Consider the following 18237-nt stretch of genomic DNA (forward strand, 5'->3'; position numbering starts at 1 on the left):
AACTAACCGTTCTTGAGCATCAATACCGGCATTAAGTCTAACACCTGGGGATGTTTCCTCAAACAGGGATGCTGAATATTTGAATACAAGTAAAAATCCTCCCAATAGTGTATCAAATGGGTTCCCTTAATAGCCAAATGGTTAAAGGAGCAATAAAGGAAATGGGACTTGACTGACAGTATAAATGAATTTATTGTGCAAAAACAGACAACCACTGAAATATTTACAAGATCAAAAAGGAAAACGGAACATTTTTTTTTTTTCTTCAACATTTGTTAAGGAGGTCAAAACATTCACTCTAAAAATAGTGTGATTGCAGGCCATTTAACTTTTAAAAACATGTATAAAAAACAAGTTTATATGACCAGCACTGACATTCAGAATCCCCATTAGAACCCATATTCTTCATCCGAGTCAGAGTCCAACTTGTATGAGAGAGGCTTCTTGGTGCGCGAGGGCTTGTCTCTCGCTGCCGCGGCAACCGGAGCAGCATCCTCCTGGTCAGATACCCGGAAGCTGTCATCATCCCACTTCTTGGCTCTCTACAACAAAACCGGACATGCACGTTATAGCAAAAGATTAAGCCTCCTATTTCAGATTTGTTAGTGGAATATTTCTAGAAGCTCGGTAAAAAAAAAAAAAGGCATCAAAATGAAATGCATTTGAGACGGAATGATATCAATAACAAATCTCAACCAGCCAGAAGACAGCACAATACCGGTACTCTATTGCTCACCTTGCTGGAGGCAGTGGTGGTCTTGCCGCGGATGCGCGCCATGAGGTTATCGGACTCGCTGTCCGAGTCGTTGCTCTCTGAGTCGCTGTCCTTGATCTGCTTGCGCTTGGCAGCGGGCTTTGCCTTGGTTACCGGGGGCTTTGCCTTGGTTACTGGGGCCTTGGGTGGGGCCTCATCGTCGCTGGAGTCGAACGACGGCAGACTAATGGCTGTGGTCTTGGAGGCTGTTTTGGGCTTGGTCAGGGCGTCCATGATAGATGGCTGTTTTGCGTCTGTTGGGGAAAGGGGAGGGAGAGAGATCCACAATGGAGCAACAATTACTGAGGAATTTAATTAAAGTCTAAATACAGAACTAGGCTCCACTGAAATGATTATATATCAGCAGAAGATACAAGTATTATTCACATAATTTCACAAAAATGTCCAACAATTCCATTTTTTGAGTCGTGAACTCAAAGACTGTTCCTGAACCTAGCTCATTGACACAACCAAAAGGGTAACGGTGCACGAGCCATCTGAGAATACTGCCTCAAATCCCAGCAGACTTAACATTTGAACTAAATCCCCCCCAAAACAGTGAAATCATCAAACATCCTTTTTGTTGAAGCCTTGCAGACTGCAAAATTGACCAGATGATAACATCGTCAGATAACGTATACAAACATTGAATAAACAACACTGAAGAATCATCAACACCGGTAAGGTTCTTTCCTCTGAGAACCCTGCCTGAAAACCTAGCGGGCTGAATAGTTCAGAAATCGACTTAAAACCCCTGCAGCACCCAGTGAGGTATATCAGGCTGTACCTGCAGTCTTCTTTCTGGCCACCGGGGGCTTCTTGGCAGCAGGGGCCTTCTTAGGAGCTGCCGCCTTGGCCCTGGACTTGGCTGGAGGCTTTGAGCTCACGGCATCACCGTCAGACAAAGCTGGGAGGAGCATTCAATGAAAAGACTGATTAAAGGGGCGGTTAGCCAGCTAATTTTACGCTACATAAAGCAACCACAGTCGTTAAGGTTACCTGCAGAGTAAGCAGCGAAACCATGTTTTAAACGTGTGCAGACGAGGCCAAAGTTAATCACTTACAGCTCGACTTGCTCTTGTCTTCCGTGGCCGTTGTGGATTTGCTCACCGCCGCCTTCTTCCTGCACGAGACAAAAGCAGAGGGACGAAAACGTCAGGACAGGGAGAGGGTGGGGGGGGGGTGGGACATCTTCTGCACAGCAATGCCCTGCTCGCTTCCTCGTCTGGGCCTCTAGACTCACGCTGGAGCCGGGGCCTTGGGCGGCGGGGCTGGGGAGTCGGGGTCACTGTCTGCCGCCTTGCTGGGCTCGGGCAGGAAGCTGTCGTCGTCGCTCTCGATCACCCTGCGCTTGGGGGCGCTGGCCTTATTCCAGTCGTCAAACTCGTCCTCGCTGTCCGACAGGCTGTATTTGACGGCCACTGGGGTCGAGCCACGACAGGGGGACAAACATCAGAGTATTAATGACGTCTGTGTACACGTGGATATCGGTAAGACGATGCCAGCCTGAGGCCTGCCCACATAAGGAACGGTCATATTGGGTATTCAGCGGAGTGGACCTACAGTGCCACACAAAACCCGACCCACTGGACCAAAACACACAAAGCACAATATTTTATGAAAAATAGAAACATTGGAGGCAAGTAGGGCTGCACTGTTCAGGATTATCTGGGGCTGATACCCAACACGTATGTTTTTGGGGTGTGTGATCAAGAGATGATCATCTGTTCACCATCATTTAAAAGAAAGGAAAAAAAAAAAGATTAGGGGGCCTCACCTTTAGTCCTCCGCTCAACCTTCTCCCTGGGGGCCACAGGCTCGTCCGTCCCCGAAGCCGGGTCCATCTCGCTGCCGGACTCCTCGCTGAACGAGGAGCCCTTCTTGGTGGTGGAGGCCTTGAACTGCAGAGTAGTCTGCTTGCCAGTCTTGGATGCAGCTAAAGAGGGCAGATTGTGTTATTTAAATGTTATCTAGATGTTATAGCATTCAGTAGAGCAGGTCAGTGGTGGGCTACATGAAGGCTTTTCTATGTTGGTTGTGGCATAGCTTATATTGGGGTTTATTGAATGGAAATAATGTTTGTCATTATTCAGTTAATAAAATGCATCCATTTGGCCTAGTATCTTCGGTCGATTTATAAATGGCAATCAAGCAGTAATCTATATATGTATACAACCCTGAGTGGATTATAGTGGTCAGACATCTTCTGTACCTGCAATTTTACTAGTTTAGACAACCAAGCTATTAAAAGTTCAGTCGACTAAACCTAGACCATATCAACATCTAGCTGGGTGGTTTGTCTAGAGCAGGGGTCGGCCACCTTTTCTTTGTAAATGGCCATTTTTGGTTAGAAATTAGGTTTGGATAGCCGTCTAGGGCCTCATCATTTTTTAATAGGCTATTTAGCTACTTTTAATAGCTAAATAGAATAAATAAATATACAATGTAATAGCCTGTAAAGGCATATTCATCAATTTGAGTTTATGCAATGAATATATGCAATTGCAATAAAACATAGGCTACAAAACAAGCAACTTTTTTAAAGTTGTTATATCTAACAAGACATGAAGGAGGAAAGCAGGAAAAATCAACTGGTTTTTAAGTTGAAATTGAGTATGCCTAGCTCTGCAGTTTGTACAAATGAAATGAATATCATTGCATCCTAAAAAAAATATCAGCCCGTTTTCTTTTCGTTTTCTTTGCCAAAGGGTTTGCCGACCCCTGGTCTAGAATAACACGGCAGTAATCCTCACCCTTCTTCTTGGCACCAGCCAGGACTCTTTTAGCCAGCGGAACAGACTCTAGTGTGTTCTCCTCCTCTCCGTCAAACTCCATCTTCATCGCCACTTCAGTCTGTAGACCAGAGCAACAAAAGAGACCAAGACAACACGTTTTACTCCATTGACTTGAATGCTGAATAAGAAAGAAAAAACTTCTGGACTAAAGAAGCTGAAGTTGTATACATCATCATAATCAAATAACGTCCAAGTAGATTGCCTAGATGAGATGAAGGAAGTGTTGATCTCCACTCTCTAACCCACCAGTTAACTGAACGGATGGCCAATCAACAGCAAGGAAATCAAGACCATCAATAGGCACTACGTTTATTTTAGTCAAACAGTCAGACCGCTTCAGGGGCAGCTTCCAAGTCCTCGTGCTGGGACACATGGCTCACAAGGTACATAAAGACACGCCAGAAGCCAGGCCGATACGTTCAATGTGAAACTGGCTTTGGTGATGCGCTGAGGTCGCCTCAGACCCCGATTTGAACGTGGTCCAGAAGTCTAAGGTCAGAGGAAGAACGGAGCGGGCCTGGAGGAGGAGCAGTGCCTACCTTGACCTTGCGAACCCGCTTGGCTTCGCCGGCCTTGCGGTTGGCGTCGGCCCTTACGGCACTGGTGATGCGTGGGATGACGCGCCGGCCCTGCGGCGTGGGCATAGTCTCCTGCTTCACCTTCACCGGCTTGGCCCGGCCTGCCTTGCCCTTCACCACCGGCACCGAGGCGCTCTCCTCCTTCTCCCGCTGCTCCACGCGCTGGGGGAGGAGTCACATTCAGTTCATCCAATGGAACCCACACAAAGGACATTCAGAGTACTAGATGTAAGCAATGATCCCATTGGATGAAAGGCATTCAAAGGATGGGCCCGTCCTAAAGACCATTATTGAGTTTCATTATTTATTCCTTCAGTTTTTGTAGCTCTTCTTCACTTCAAAATTGTGCTATATAAATGTTATGCATTAAAACTTGAATCTGAACCTAGATTCTAACAACTTGCCTAAAGATTACAAGTTCCCTCGTCCATATAGCAATGCCTTACGAGTTGCCTCGTTATTACGAGATAAGTTGGGTGGCTGGGTACCTCGAGTTCCTCCATGAAGGCAGCAAGGTCTTCTCTCCAGAGTTCAGGGGAAGTCTTCTTCTTTAGGGTGTTCAGCTCAGTCATCTGTGAGACACAAAGCTGAGGTCAGAGACGCAAAAATGATAGAGCAAGAAACCATTGGATCCGCCCTTATTGGTGAAAACAATGTCCAATTATTCAGGTTGTTTATGAACAGTTTCATTCATTTATCGAGTCAAAATATCAAACATTTGCATCGTTTAGCTTGAAAAAATTTCATTTATCATTTATCAAGTACTTAATTCACTTAAATTTGCAAATGTAGGGTGAGGGTTAGGCCCATCAGCAGCTCAACTACATCAGAACCCTTGAGGACGCAGACCTTAGCGTCCCGCTGCCTGCACAGCTCCTCCTTCTTCTCCTTGGTGAGGTACCACATGGGCATGCTCAGCAGGTAGTTGAAGTCCGGCCCGCTGGTGTCCTCCTTCTCCTCCTCATCACCTGCTCCGGCCTCTATCTCGTCCTCGGTCTGCACACACAAGCGCACGCACACACACACTTAGCAAAACGATATGGCTCAGTTCCAATAGTCACCTGGGAGGTATGGTCAAAGGCTGCGGCATGACATGGTTTTGGAATACACCCCATGATTCATGGGTGCCAAGCGTTTAGTGATTTAGGGAGGGAAAGATTATAGGATGGCCAGTGGACTTCAAACGATAAAGGCCTAATAAATTTAAAAAAATAATAATAATAATAATGGTGTTAGTTAATTTGTAACACACGCACTTTCCATTGCTGTGTGGACATTCTAACTTCTTGGGGTGTTTGGGGTGATTTCTACCCCAGGGTGAGGAACAGGGAGGAGTCCTACCTTCTGAGAGCCCTTCCAGACCTTGACCGGGTCTGAGTCGTAGCCCATCTGCCCCAGCATGGAGATCAGCTCCTTCTTGGGCTTGTTCTCTGAGGGGCAAAACACAACAGAGTTCAACATCAGCACCACCATAGCACGATTCATGGGAATAGAAATGTGGATTCGGGGGCTAGGGGCGACGCACCAATGACCAGGGTCCCTTGGATCTTCTCCAGGATGAAGCGGGCCTGGTTGCTGAGCTTGGCACTCTCCGCGCCCAGCATGCCCAGCAGCCACTCCTTCCTCAGGCCGTAGTACTTTATCCTGAGCTTGAAGAACTCCTTCAGGATGTCCATCACAGACTCATACTTTTGCAGGCTGCCCGCGTGGTCAAACAGCACCTGGAAACGCAGACATGGGTTGGGTTGGTTGAGAGAGGTACGTGAAGATGTGAATCCAGGAACCCTTCTCTAGAAAGAGCAGTTGACCGTGACACACTAGGGCCTACATGAGCATGTAGCATTCTCAGAGTCCAGGACTTGGGACAGTGAAGACACGGCAAGATTTAACTGATCCAGGCATCAAACAGGGAACCCTACAAGCCTCAACCTTTCCAGCAGAGTTTTTATCATTGGTTCAAGCCACGCCCAAAAGCCCTCCCTTGTCTCTCCAGTAGTTCCCAGCCATGACCTTGGAAAGGACACCATAGCTCTAGACTGTCTTCTGCCCCTCCACTACAAGTCATTTTACAATTGTGGCCTAATTTAAGTCTAATTTAATATGCCTGCTGTAGGCCATGGCCTGAATGGTAGCCTAAATAAAGGGCCTGATTCATAAGAAGAGTCCTGGAAGTATATTACAATGTTGGAGATGACCTTCAGGATGAGAGGGAGAAGAAATGTGAGTGTGCATGTGTATCCTCCTCACCATGGAGTGGCAGGTGAGCGAGTTCTGGAGCTTGAACACCTTGTGGAGGCCAGTGGCCTCAGCCTCCAGCAGCTTCTCCTCTGTCATCTTGACCACGAAGCGCACGGTGGTGTCTGTGTGGTACTCCTTGTAGTCCGTGATCAGAGCGGGAATCTTGTCCGTGCCCATCAGCATGGCCTCCAGAACGTTCTCCTTGTAGGTCTGGGGAAAGGGAGGAGCGTGGGGATTAGATGAGCTCTGATCAAAAAGGGACCAAGTGAGTCATCGAGCCCTCATCCAAAGTGTGTGTTTTCTTCTATATCATTTTGATTAAAAAGGTGGGGGCTAGGCATTATGCTCAAGGATGCCTTCAGGTTGGCTGCGGACATTGAGGTTTGACCACAGAACCTTACGACTGGGAGTCAAACATCCCAAATAGCATCTTATTAAATATTAGTGATCGACTGATATATCAGCCGTGTATCGCCATCGGCCGATTTATTTATATTTTTCGCAGATTTTTGATTTATATTTTATTATTTTACTGTATATATTTTCCCGGCATTGATTTACAGACAGTTCAATAAATGTTCCTTTTTAATTGAGAACATTGTAACATTTGTTATCATCATTGTGTCACATTTATGATGTAAATTGAGGGAGCAAAAGCAGTATCGGCTTAGCCTGGAAATCTAGACCCACATCTAGAAAGCTGTACGGTCTGACAACGAGTAATGGAAAATGGCCCAACTCGAGGAGCGGCACCAAGCATGCATTTGAAAATATCACTGCACGCAATTGGATAACACTACGAGCAATCAGAAGAATACAAGGGGTGACTTATCCAGACCAGTGGAGCTAACCAATAGACTCTTGCCGTATCCGGTCGGTAAAACAGCAACGCATTTGGCCCGCCTATATCAGATACACCGATGTGATTGGTTAATGTTCTGGGGCAGGGGAATCAGGGAGTGAGTATATTGCTTGTTTCCGGATTGACTTGCTGAGCAAATACAAATTGTGCTCTCGCGAGAATTTTCAGGGTAGTATCGGCTCCAAATATCTGCTCAAGAAAATCAGTATCAGCGTATCAGTCGTCGGCTAAGGCTGACGAAAAGAAGAAAAAAAAAATCTGTATCGGCCCTAAAAATATCAGTATCGGTCTATCCCTATTAAAAGCTTCCATGGCATGAAAATTTCACTTTATAAGGTTTTCTAACATTAACTTGAGTTCCCCTAGCCTCCCTATGGTCCCCCAGTAGCTAAAAATTGAGTTAGGTGTAAACCGCCTTTGAAAAAAGGATAGCTGAAATGCTTCGATTTGCGACCTGGCCCCATATGACGTCATATAGGATTGTCCGTCAGAGCCCCGCTGCCCGCTGATCGCTGCCCGGGGTTGTCTCCCGCAGTGGGCAGCGGGGCTCAGACGGACCGCTGCCGCAGTAGCGGGCAGCAGGGCTGGGCGGGCAGCGGGGCTCCGGCGGGAGACAACCCCGGGCAACGGGCAGCGTTCAGCGGGGCTTCGACGGCCAATCCTGGGCAACAATCCTTTTCTCCTCCATGTCGTGGTTCCCAATTCCTTCTCAACCAAGCCGACGCAGACAACCGCGGACAACGATCCCTTTCTCGGTTCAGTCTGTACTGAATATTGACGTGGAAGTGGAAGAACCAGAGGGGTCTGAGAACCCGACACAGTCGTTTGAGATTCATAATATCATCTGGAGGCGCAAACAGCTTTTGACCATGATAATATATAGATATCTAAATATAATATGGTATTATTTAGATATAGAGCTCCGGGACTCCCGCCAGAGCACCCGGAGTGTTCCACTGCAAACTAGCGCATGGTACCGTGGCCACAAGCTGCTCAGGGCCACACCCCCACCTTGACCCGCCTCTAAAAACGGCACGTTTGTGGAGAGCTCATTGTGGGACTGGCTCGTAGTGGCTGTAACTCTGCACCAAGGCAGAATTTCTTGAATGTCTTCAAGTACTGTATTAGGGGCCCACTAACACCTATATTAAAGCATTGATAAAATAGCATGCCATGGGACCTTTAGATATATTCTATATCTATATTGTTCATTAAACATCTTTGTGAATGATAATATTGACTTCCCAATCTTGGGGTTCAGAATCTACTTGGGGTTGCCTGATATGCATATCGGGTCGCTGGCGATTGTGGACATACTCCTTCAGATAATTGTTATAATAATAACAAATAGCCAGAGCTTGCTCCGTGTTCAGGGATTCATCTGCCTCTATCAATAAACGAATGTTACTGTTTACTAACAGAACGGGCGACTACACTTTATATGCTTTGCTTTGTTCACATCATATTACGGTGTGATTTTACTATGTAGAGGCCTCTCGGCTTGAATTTTTTTTTTTATCATGTTACACTGCACAGTTCTTTTTAAGAACTAATCTAGGGCAAAAGTGCTGGTAGGCTGGCAGCAGAAGATGTGCCAGAAGGACCAACCTGCGTCCAGGTTTTCACTGGCAGCTCGGAGATCTCGATGGTGGTGGAGTCGATGATGGCCACCTCTCCACTGATCATGTACTGGTTGGCGACCAGTTGATCGATGGCACCGCGGAACCCTTTGTAGCTGGGGAGCTGCCAAAGCAAAACAATTATTGTGGTTTAGAAAGTTTTTTCCTTAAACATCAACCTCTGAACACACAACAACATGGAAAGCGTAAGACCTGATAAACTGCCGGTTGAGCCTGGCGGTGAGGGATGAGAAATAGCAGTTTGAGGTTGAGGCGGCTAGTCCCTGTATACTCTTGTATTCAGTGCCATTTCCTCCTTTAGCAGAAGCTTTCATCTAAAGCTTGCGGTCAATATTATTTAAGATGCCTATCATTTTGCATCTTGCTGGAGGATGCCTACAGCAGATAAACTTCTGGACATTTGGGGTTTGAACCCAGAACATTTCTGCATGGATTCCATGACACAAGACCATGATGCAAGCATTGTATACTTAAAACCCCTTATTTAGATACACTGTGTGGATACACAGTAGATAAAGCTGGAACAAGTTGATGGTACACGCATTAAAAAAAAAAAAAGTGCAGTTTCTATTTTTTCTTATGGTCCGGGGATCATTAAAAATGATCACCTGCCACCAGTCAAGGGAGGAGAGATGTGACCATGAAGCAGGAGAACAAATTCTCTTTACTACATATTGAAACTACTGCTTGACCAGTAGACGTTTAGACCCAACAACCAACCCACGAGACCGGGGTCCACTCACCATGGGCAGGGGCTCCTCGCCGTCCAGCATGCGGGTAAGGTTGCTGACGACCTCGCGCACGTCGTAGTTGGGGATCTTGCTGGCCCAGCCGGTGCCGATGCCCTCCACGCCGTTCACCAGCACCATGGGCAGGATGGGGATGTACCACTCGGGCTCCACCCGCTGGTTGTCGTCGTAGTTGTACTTGAGCAGGTTGTCGTCCATGGGGGGGAAGATCAGCCGGGTCAGCGTACTGCCGGGAGGAGGGAGGGTTAGACGCTGGGACAAGCTTGATTAGAAACCGGCTTTTCTCCTGTGATGACCATGAAAAGGGGTTTTAAAATAATATACAAATGTAATTCTACATTTATTCATTTATCTTATACGACTTGACATGACGTTTTCCCCCATAATGACCATAATAAATATAGATGGATATAGATAGCATGTTTAAAATCCAAAATTATTTTATTTATTGCTCATTTATCAAAGAGTTGCTCATTTATTAATTAGTGTATTAACCAGTACAGGTTCTCCAGAACTGCTACACCAGGCTCATTATAAATACTAAGATAAAATAATAGACCTAGACTCTACTTGACTAAATCCAAATGTACACATTTCCAGTTTGATTGATGATAGTCGTCCTATTTTACAGCCACGTTGTATGTAATAAGATGTAAAACAATGTTGGAGCAACAAAGACGGCCTGTGAACTGTAGGTGCAGTCTTTCCAACTGTACTCCTGTTTGCTTCAATCCCTGATCCAATCGCGGCTGACCTGAGCATGGTGAAGATGTATCGAGGGCTGGCAGAGTCCTTGCCGCCGTTGAGCCGAGTGCCGAACTGACCCATGGGCTGCAGCAGATTCAAGTTGTTACTCCCCACAAAGTTCTGAGCCAGGCCGACGATGGTCATCATCAGAGAGATCTGAAACGCACAACACTAATGTTGGCAACAGAAGAAACCTCACTGGCACAACGCTCACGAAATCTACTTTGATGTCAAATAGCAATTCAGGCATGTCTTTGCAAATAAATTGTTTGACCATAACCGACGGTAACGGATCTGAGGTCTGCAGGTGCTGACCTCTCCATGGTGATAGGCGGACATCTCTGCCACCGAGCCGGCCAGCTGGGCTACCTTCACCTCCCGCTTGTCATTCCTCTTGATGCAGCTGAACAGCACCTTCCTCTGGCCAGGCTTGAGACCTGCACAGAAGAAATGTATAATATATAGGGTGAGGCTTTTACACCTTATAGCTAGACCCTCCGGCTTCTGCAGAATCCCTCCTCTTCTAGAATAGCAGTAGAGGATAAACTCATCTCTTCCAGAGAGAACATCTCGCTACCATGTTGTTTTAGCTAACCTTTTGAGCTTACTTAGATGCACTTTCTATTGGTATAAACCTTACTACCCCTGATTCTAAAGTAAAAAATAAATGACTTCCCATGATTTTAGCTACTCTGCCCAGTTCTCTCATAACTTGCACACACAGTACTTTTTGGCAGTGACTTCGGTTTTTACTATTGGAAGCCTCAACTGTGGTAAAAGGGTTAAACGGTGCTTGCGGTGACAACAGTGACTCACCGTCCACCAGGCAAGAGAGCGATCGCTCGTTGTCCGAGTTGGAGAACAGCACCAGTTCCTTGTTGACAAAATCGTTGTAGGACAGGGACTTGGTGGCCTGGCCGTAGAGGTACTCCTGCACGAGAGAGGGCCCAGTTTACTCAGGCAGAGAGGGGGCTTTATGCTTTATAATATTCACACACACACAGATAGATGACAGAAGGGAGGTTGGCTTAGAGACTACCTCAGGCAGGTTGTGTTCTCTGCGCTGACGCCTGTTCGTCATGAAGTTGGTGAGCCACACCTTGCGCTCATCCACCTTCTTCTTGCTAAAGGCCTGGTGGAAAGGAAATGGATACAACGATCAGATCTTCCACTACAAATTGAACAAATACTTGATACTCTGGGACACTGGATTGTGTTATCCAGCACACAGATGATCAAGTCTTAATGGAAAAATAAATTGGCATCGGTCTATATTATTGGTTAAGCATCGAGCCCGTTCAGTCGTCTGACCAACAGAACATGACGATAGTGCTGTGGTGGTGGACGGGTCCTGCTCACCAGGGTAATCGCTTCGTCGTCTTCGGGGCCGCCGTACTTGAAGGTAATGCGATGTCTCTGCATGTCCGAGAAGTACTCCTTGGCTTCCTGCGACGTGCTGGTACCCAAACCTGGAGACCCGCAGAACTACGTTAGCCAAACCTTTTCACACACACACGACCACACTCTTTGGAAAGGTTCCGAGTGAACAGAGGGCTTACTTGTTTTACTACCAGGGTCTTACTACCACACAGGGGTCTGGGACAAACCTTTGTAGTATTTCACTTTCCAAGATTTGAAGTTGGGCTGGTTGTCCTTCCACTCGTCAAACTCTGGGATACTGTAGAAAGACAGCACCGTCTTCTTCAGAGTGGCCTAAGAGGATTCATAGAAGGTATTAATATAGAAAGTGCCAGGAGATAGAAAAAAGAAAAAGAAAAAAAAAAGATCTGGCGTTGCACAGTATGAAGTCATGAGTGTACTACATCAGAGTGTAGTCAGTTGAATGTTTTACCAGCAGAAAGCAGTGTTATGCACCTACCCCGTGCTACACATTTGAATCACAGTAAGAAGTCAAATCTAAATTCGACTGCAGTTCTCCAAAGTACAAGTACTCACTAGGGCAAGGGGCTGTACATTTATTAATCAGTACCTTGATGATGGGCGTGATGAACTCCTCCAAGAATTGATGGTGCAGCAGAGAGGGCCAGTTGTGGTGGATGAAGTTGATGAGGAGGCCCTTGATGTGGGAGCCATCTTGATCCTGTCAGCAGAACAGCAAGATACAATTCAGTAAGACAAGAAAAGTCAACGCTTTGACACAAGTCACAAAACAACATCCTCACAATGAGCTTTATAATCAAGCATGGAAAATAGTTGAACTAGAAAACAAAAGTAATACATTTAGCAGGTTTCGGCGGCTAAAACTTTTTAGACCAGCATTAAGTAAAATGTATTCTTTGTCTCAATGCAAAGAACATCTATGTCTCTTCTGATTGAAGGATAAGACCGTAGCTCTGCCACACCCTCTGAGAGCAGTATAAAACAATATATGTTTCATACTGCTCTAAGCCATGCTGTAATAATCGACTGCATGGCTTTTGGCACGTTATAGAAGAAAGAAAACTACCACCTGACAGCAGCTTAACAATACATTTTGTATACAGTATTATGTCAGTGCTATCAAATAGCAATATTTGTAATTTCCATAAAACAAACGTCAATGGAGCTTGAGGCGCATTTTAATAAAACTATAACTCAGCTTGAAGCACATTTTACTAAACAGCTAAATTTAGGCTGCATTCACATTCGTTTCCAGATGCATTAAGGTTCCCTTATGCGGACTACAGTAGGAGGAGGAGGCTGTGTTCGCACCTGATCTGTCATGATCATCAGCTTTCCGTAGCGCAGGCTCTTCAGGGAATCTGGGTCACTGTAGTTCTTCTTGTACTGCAGACCCAGGATCTTGATGATGCTGTTGATCTCAGCGTTCTCCATAATCTGGAATGGGAGAGCCAGGTCAACAAAACATGGTCGGACTACGGTGCTAAAGCTTTACAAGCTTTAATTATGAACAAAAGAGCATAAATAGGATAACTTCTATCATTAAAACCGTTTAGAGGAACGTGAAAACAATTGATTGACTGTTAAAATGACTTAAATGTTATTCCTAGGAGTCATCCTAGGAGGTCCTAGTCATCCTAGGAGAGGCCAAGTGGCACAAATGGCCCGAGAATCCACCACCTCACGGTCTGGCTCCACAAGACATGAACGATAGTCAGCCGCCTTATAGGGAGTACATCTAGATGGGAGCCAGGGTGGTGCTCCTCACCTGTTTGTGAGAGGCCTCCCGAACGTTGAGCATTTTTCCCCGCAGAGGGAAGACCCCGTAGCGGTCCCGGCCCACCACTCCCAGCCCGGACACGGCCAGCGTCTTGGCCGAGTCTCCCTCAGTGAGGATCAGTGTGCAGCCCGACGAGTTCTTCCCACCTACAGAGGGCGACGTCGGACATTCAGCGTTCATCCGCATAAAGCTTTTTTATCATTATATTCCAACACAAGATGACACGACAATACCGGGCCGTTCCAAATTACCGGCGTCGTTGGCGTCGTCCAGCTTGGGCACGCCCTTGATCTTGGAGTGCTTCACAGCGGAACACTTCTTGTTGAGCTGCGTCTGGGCTTTGAACTTCACCCAGTTCATGACGCTCTCCACCACCCCGCATGCAGTCGCCTAAGGAGGAACAGGAGCCAATCAGAACTCAAAAATAACGATGACCAGTTTGATTTTTTTTTTTTTATATATATACATATATATATATAAATTTACTTCTGCAATGACATGTATATAATTGTATCTTCTTATAGGTAAATTGTTAGTGTCCCATCTAGTAAAATATGATCCCTGCCTATGAAAAAGCATTCTATATGGCCCATGTGTTTGATAGGTGCAGTTCTCCGTACCTGTTTGATGAACTTGTCACTGAGGGAGCAGGTGGAGCCAAAGCTCTTCTGCTGCAGGGTCATGTTCTCCTTGGTCTGAGAGTCGAAGGTGGGGTTCTCGATCAGACAGTTGACAAACAGCCACAGGTGGTTCTTCACCTGGAGATCAGGCACGGGGAGAAGAGGGTCGTTAGGTTGGAAATGAGTTACAGGCTCAACTGAAATTCTAAATTATATTAATAATAAATATTATTTTTCACCCTTATACTGCATGTTCTGAAAGTAGAGGGCAATATAACGAGAGCATGAGTGGAAAATAAGGTTTTATTCCCTTGAGCCTTTAGAGGTGAAAGGAGGCCTCACCTGGAAGGGCTTCACCACCACCCCTGCCTTGTTCTTCTTCTTCACCACCTCAATGAGCTTGGATACCACCTGGTCGGCCACATGGTCCGTATGTCTCCCGCCCTGCATGGTGGAGGAAGAGGGATCAGGATTAAAATCGATCCCATTGACACCAAGTGGCTGGTACCGCTATGTCTCAAGTGACCCCACCCCCAGGATACAGACTCCTAACGCATCGGTACAAGCTACTTGATCTGGTTACAAATCAGCAAATCTCAGGGCCTGGTGCTGTTACAATTATGATTTGTCCCATCCACATTCAGTGTGGACACCAGCAGCCTTACCTTGGTAGTGGCAATGCTGTTGACGAAGCTGACTTGCTGGAAGCCCTTCTCGCTCATGGCCAGGCACACCTCCCAGCGGTCGTTCACCACTTCGTGGACGACGGTGAGCGGCGAGCCCGTCTCGTCCGTCTTGTCCTTCAGGTACATGTCCACGTAGCTGCGGAACCCAGTCACCTGGGGCAATGGTAGTGTGTCGTGAGAGTGATGTCACAGAGTATCATATCTGGAGAGTTTGGTTATGTTCTACTTAAAAATGTTAATTTTAGTGAACTTTTTTGTTTATATTCAAATACATTAGTCAATACTTTGCAAAGGCGGTTGATCATAAAATGTTGCCACTGAGAGACCGAGAAGACAGGAGGATCATGTTTGGTGGTAAACTTACAGGGAGTCTCTTGCCATTGAGGATAACGCGGATGCCCTTGGAGGCGCCGGCGATGTCATAGGCTCGCCTCGTCATGAGGGCCACCGTGTCTTTGTCCAGCGTGCTCATCTTGAACTTGGCCAGGTCAGGCTTGAAGGTGATGCAGGTGAACTCTTCGCCCTCAAAGGCCGTGATTCGAGATTCGCTTGTCCGTCCCATGTTGTCATACCAGGACTGGGGAGCAAAAACAATAATGCAGAGTTAGCTTGGGGACAATAGGTGCTCAATACAAAGTGACGCTTTCAATAAAGCAAGGAAATGTTCCATACCTGCTTGAAACTCTTTTTGGACTCCTTACACGCGGTCTCCACCGTAAACTTGGTACTGAAGATGTTGCAGAGCTTGGCACCATAACCGTTGCGTCCACCTAGAACAGTGGATGTAAAGAAGATAATATGTTGCTTTTCCTTCTAGCCACTTATGGTCCATGTCCTGAAACAAACTATATTTAATTTGTTATAGTCTTGGATTGGTATTGACCGTACCGGTTACTTTCTTCTGGTCGTCGTCGTAGTTACTGGAAGTGAGGAGCTGTCCGAAGATAAGGGCTGGAACGAAGACCTTCTCTACCTTGTGCTGCACCACAGGGATCCCCTTCCCGTTGTTCCACACGCTGATCAGGTTGTTCTCACTGGGAGACCAAAGAACAACATCTAAATATGACTACAACAAACAATAGTGTCCAGTCTAGAGCCAGATGTGCAACACCTACTTGCTCATTCATGGCAAAAATTATTCAATAAATATTCTCTGCAAGCAACTTGTATAAAACAGCCTGCTGAATGACCTAACTGGTGAAAACAGTACCATTTTTACCGTTTACCGTACCACCGTTTTTAGACAATTTCTGATTGGTAAATCTCCGGAGGTAGAGTAGTTTCAAAGTGATAAGATTTCATACGTACGGGTCAATATTGATCTTGATGCAGGACATGCCCTTGTCTCGCTGCTTGTTGTCCGCAGCGTTAACTGTAAACGTAGGAAGAGCAAACAGTCAAACAAGTGACGTTTGGATAAAACACTAATGATCAGCTCTTTTTACGCTAAAAGCAAAAGAGAAAATTAAGATATAGCTATAATGTCATTTCCAAAAAGGTCCTTTACTCACCAAGTATCTCGTCAAAGATCTTGTACAGGCCCGGTACGAAGCAGACATCACGAGAGTTCAGTCCCTGATCTACATCATACACCCACATTTGCTGAGAAAGAACAGAAAACGGCTTGAATCCTCCACTATACAACTCTTGTCAAACCCATTAACTCATGCATGCTGTTCATTTGTATTATAGCGATACTTTTGTGGTTTGTTATTTTCACCTTCATTAACTAAATATTAATACCAAAGGGTGGTGCCACTGAAAGCTTTACTGGTAGGCCGACAGGTGTAATAAGCAAGTCCAAAGCTAAAAGGGGTAATGTCGTTTCAGAGGGAATCACGGTTGCTTTAACCCCTTAATGGTTCTTATATGTTCTGTTCTGTTCTAGAAGGATATATTTTAAGCTCTACCTGCGTGACGGGTTCCACGGAGCCGATGTAGGAGTCAGGTCGGAGGAGGATGTGCTCAAGCTGAGTCTTCTTCTGGTAGATCCTCTCCACCGACAGCCTATTTTCGTTCTTCTTGGACTTTTGCTTGTTATCGAACAAGCTCTGTGGCAAGACGTACGAAATATTTCCATTTTTATTGAAAATCGAGATATTTCACAAGTCGCATTGTATCAAAAGTGGGTCGCATTTTAATTTTGACAATAAGATTTAGATAGGAATAGGATTATTCTAAAAGTACTTTATATGTAGGGTTAAGTATGTACGCTTAAAGTACGCTGTGATACGCAAACGAAACTACGCAAACGCAAACTGATACACAGAGGATAGCTTAAAACTAAATCTTATTCTCATTTTAACGGCGGATGAGAATAAAAAAGCTCCTTAACACAGTGGTGGGCCCTCGACCGCACTGATGCCGCCGTACGGGAATACAGGTAGTTACTAGTTAACTTGTAAGCAAAACAGTCGTTTAGGTGGATGCAAATGCAAACAAATGACGACGACTTTGATGCACACAGTTGTATATGGGACAGACTGCAACGTATGCTTTGAGAAGGTAACAGTATCTCGACAACGAGATTAGCTGCTACCTCATGCTTCATATCAACAACATCCACGGAGATAATGATGAATTGGTACTTGCCTTCAGTGGTTCCACTTCAGCCATTGTTACTTTTTGATTTGTACCGGCCTGACAAAGGCGACCTGGAATTAAAACTATAAACCAGAACTTCGTAGCCCACGAAACCACTAACCAACCACTGCTATACTTTTCTAAATTTGAAACTGTAAAATCCGTTCCCCGCCAATGTTCAACGAACCAATAGACGAAATGCTATTCTTTTTTTCTCCAATTGAAATCCCAGAAATCAGTAAGCCCGCCTATTTGTACAGAATAACAAATCACCGACGTCGGTTATCAGGTCCGCCCATTTAGACATTGTCCAATCATCGGTCCGTACACAAGTGCTCTGTATATGCCGCCATTTCTTATCTTTCTTTCTTATCATCTTCAAATGTAGGCTTCATGAAGCGTAATGTAGACCTACACGAAGTGCACTGTGTTTGACGTGTTTTACTGGGACAACACGTGTATCAGCAGCCAGCATCTGCCGTGTATTTGTAATTCATGTTATTGTATTTACTCATTTCGATTTAGAAAGGTACATAGACAGACTAAAAAAGAATCCACAAATGTATCTCGTTCTCATCAACCTCACTCGCATCTCTGATTCTTACTTTCCTTATTTTATTATTTTTCCTTTTCCTTAAGAAAAGTAGCCTTAACTCAGTGGCTACAAACGCAGACACCGGAGTCGATGACGTGGCTACTTAAGGAAGGATTAAACATGATAAAGTATAAACTAAGTAGCTTGTGTGATTAGGTGGTCAATCGCATCAATACTCGTTTGTTTGAAATGTATTTGTATTGCTTTTA

General features: G+C 45.5%; 1 protein-coding gene across 1 annotated transcript; it reads right to left on the reverse strand.

Moving 5' to 3' along the window:
- Nucleotides 1–205: 205 nt before the first annotated feature.
- On the reverse strand, nucleotides 206–17566 carry top2a (DNA topoisomerase II alpha). The gene is made up of 35 exons (XM_084482638.1): nucleotides 17443–17566; nucleotides 16761–16901; nucleotides 16362–16452; nucleotides 16159–16222; nucleotides 15739–15884; nucleotides 15523–15620; nucleotides 15215–15427; nucleotides 14830–15003; nucleotides 14507–14608; nucleotides 14165–14302; nucleotides 13796–13934; nucleotides 13533–13690; nucleotides 13076–13201; nucleotides 12354–12464; nucleotides 11971–12076; nucleotides 11723–11832; nucleotides 11403–11495; nucleotides 11180–11294; nucleotides 10679–10800; nucleotides 10371–10519; nucleotides 9611–9842; nucleotides 8836–8970; nucleotides 6375–6575; nucleotides 5653–5848; nucleotides 5469–5557; nucleotides 4977–5123; nucleotides 4616–4699; nucleotides 4089–4289; nucleotides 3508–3607; nucleotides 2532–2690; nucleotides 1998–2175; nucleotides 1819–1877; nucleotides 1542–1661; nucleotides 737–1008; nucleotides 206–542 (listed from the first exon to the last, which is right to left on the reverse strand). Exons 1-35 carry the CDS (start codon nucleotides 17464–17466, stop codon nucleotides 390–392), a joined length of 4746 nt encoding a protein of 1581 aa, XP_084338764.1. The 5' UTR covers nucleotides 17467–17566; the 3' UTR covers nucleotides 206–389.
- Between the last annotated feature and the right edge of the window lie 671 nt (nucleotides 17567–18237).

This window comes from Micromesistius poutassou, assembly GCF_964030765.1.
Source record: "Micromesistius poutassou genome assembly, chromosome: 17".
NCBI classification, from domain to species: domain Eukaryota; kingdom Metazoa; phylum Chordata; class Actinopteri; order Gadiformes; family Gadidae; genus Micromesistius; species Micromesistius poutassou.

What these genes read in the sequence shown, in the direction of transcription:
- top2a (XM_084482638.1), bottom strand. Translation starts at nt 17,466, where the DNA reads ATGGCTGAAGTGGAACCACTGAAG. An exon ending in CCGTGGAACCCGTCACGCAG is followed by an intron (nt 16,453 to 16,760) that starts GTAGAGCTTAAA and finishes GTTCTTTCTCAG; the next exon opens with CAAATGTGGGTGTATGATGT. An exon ending in TGATGATCATGACAGATCAG is followed by an intron (nt 12,465 to 13,075) that starts GTGCGAACACAG and finishes TTCTGCTGACAG; the next exon opens with GATCAAGATGGCTCCCACAT.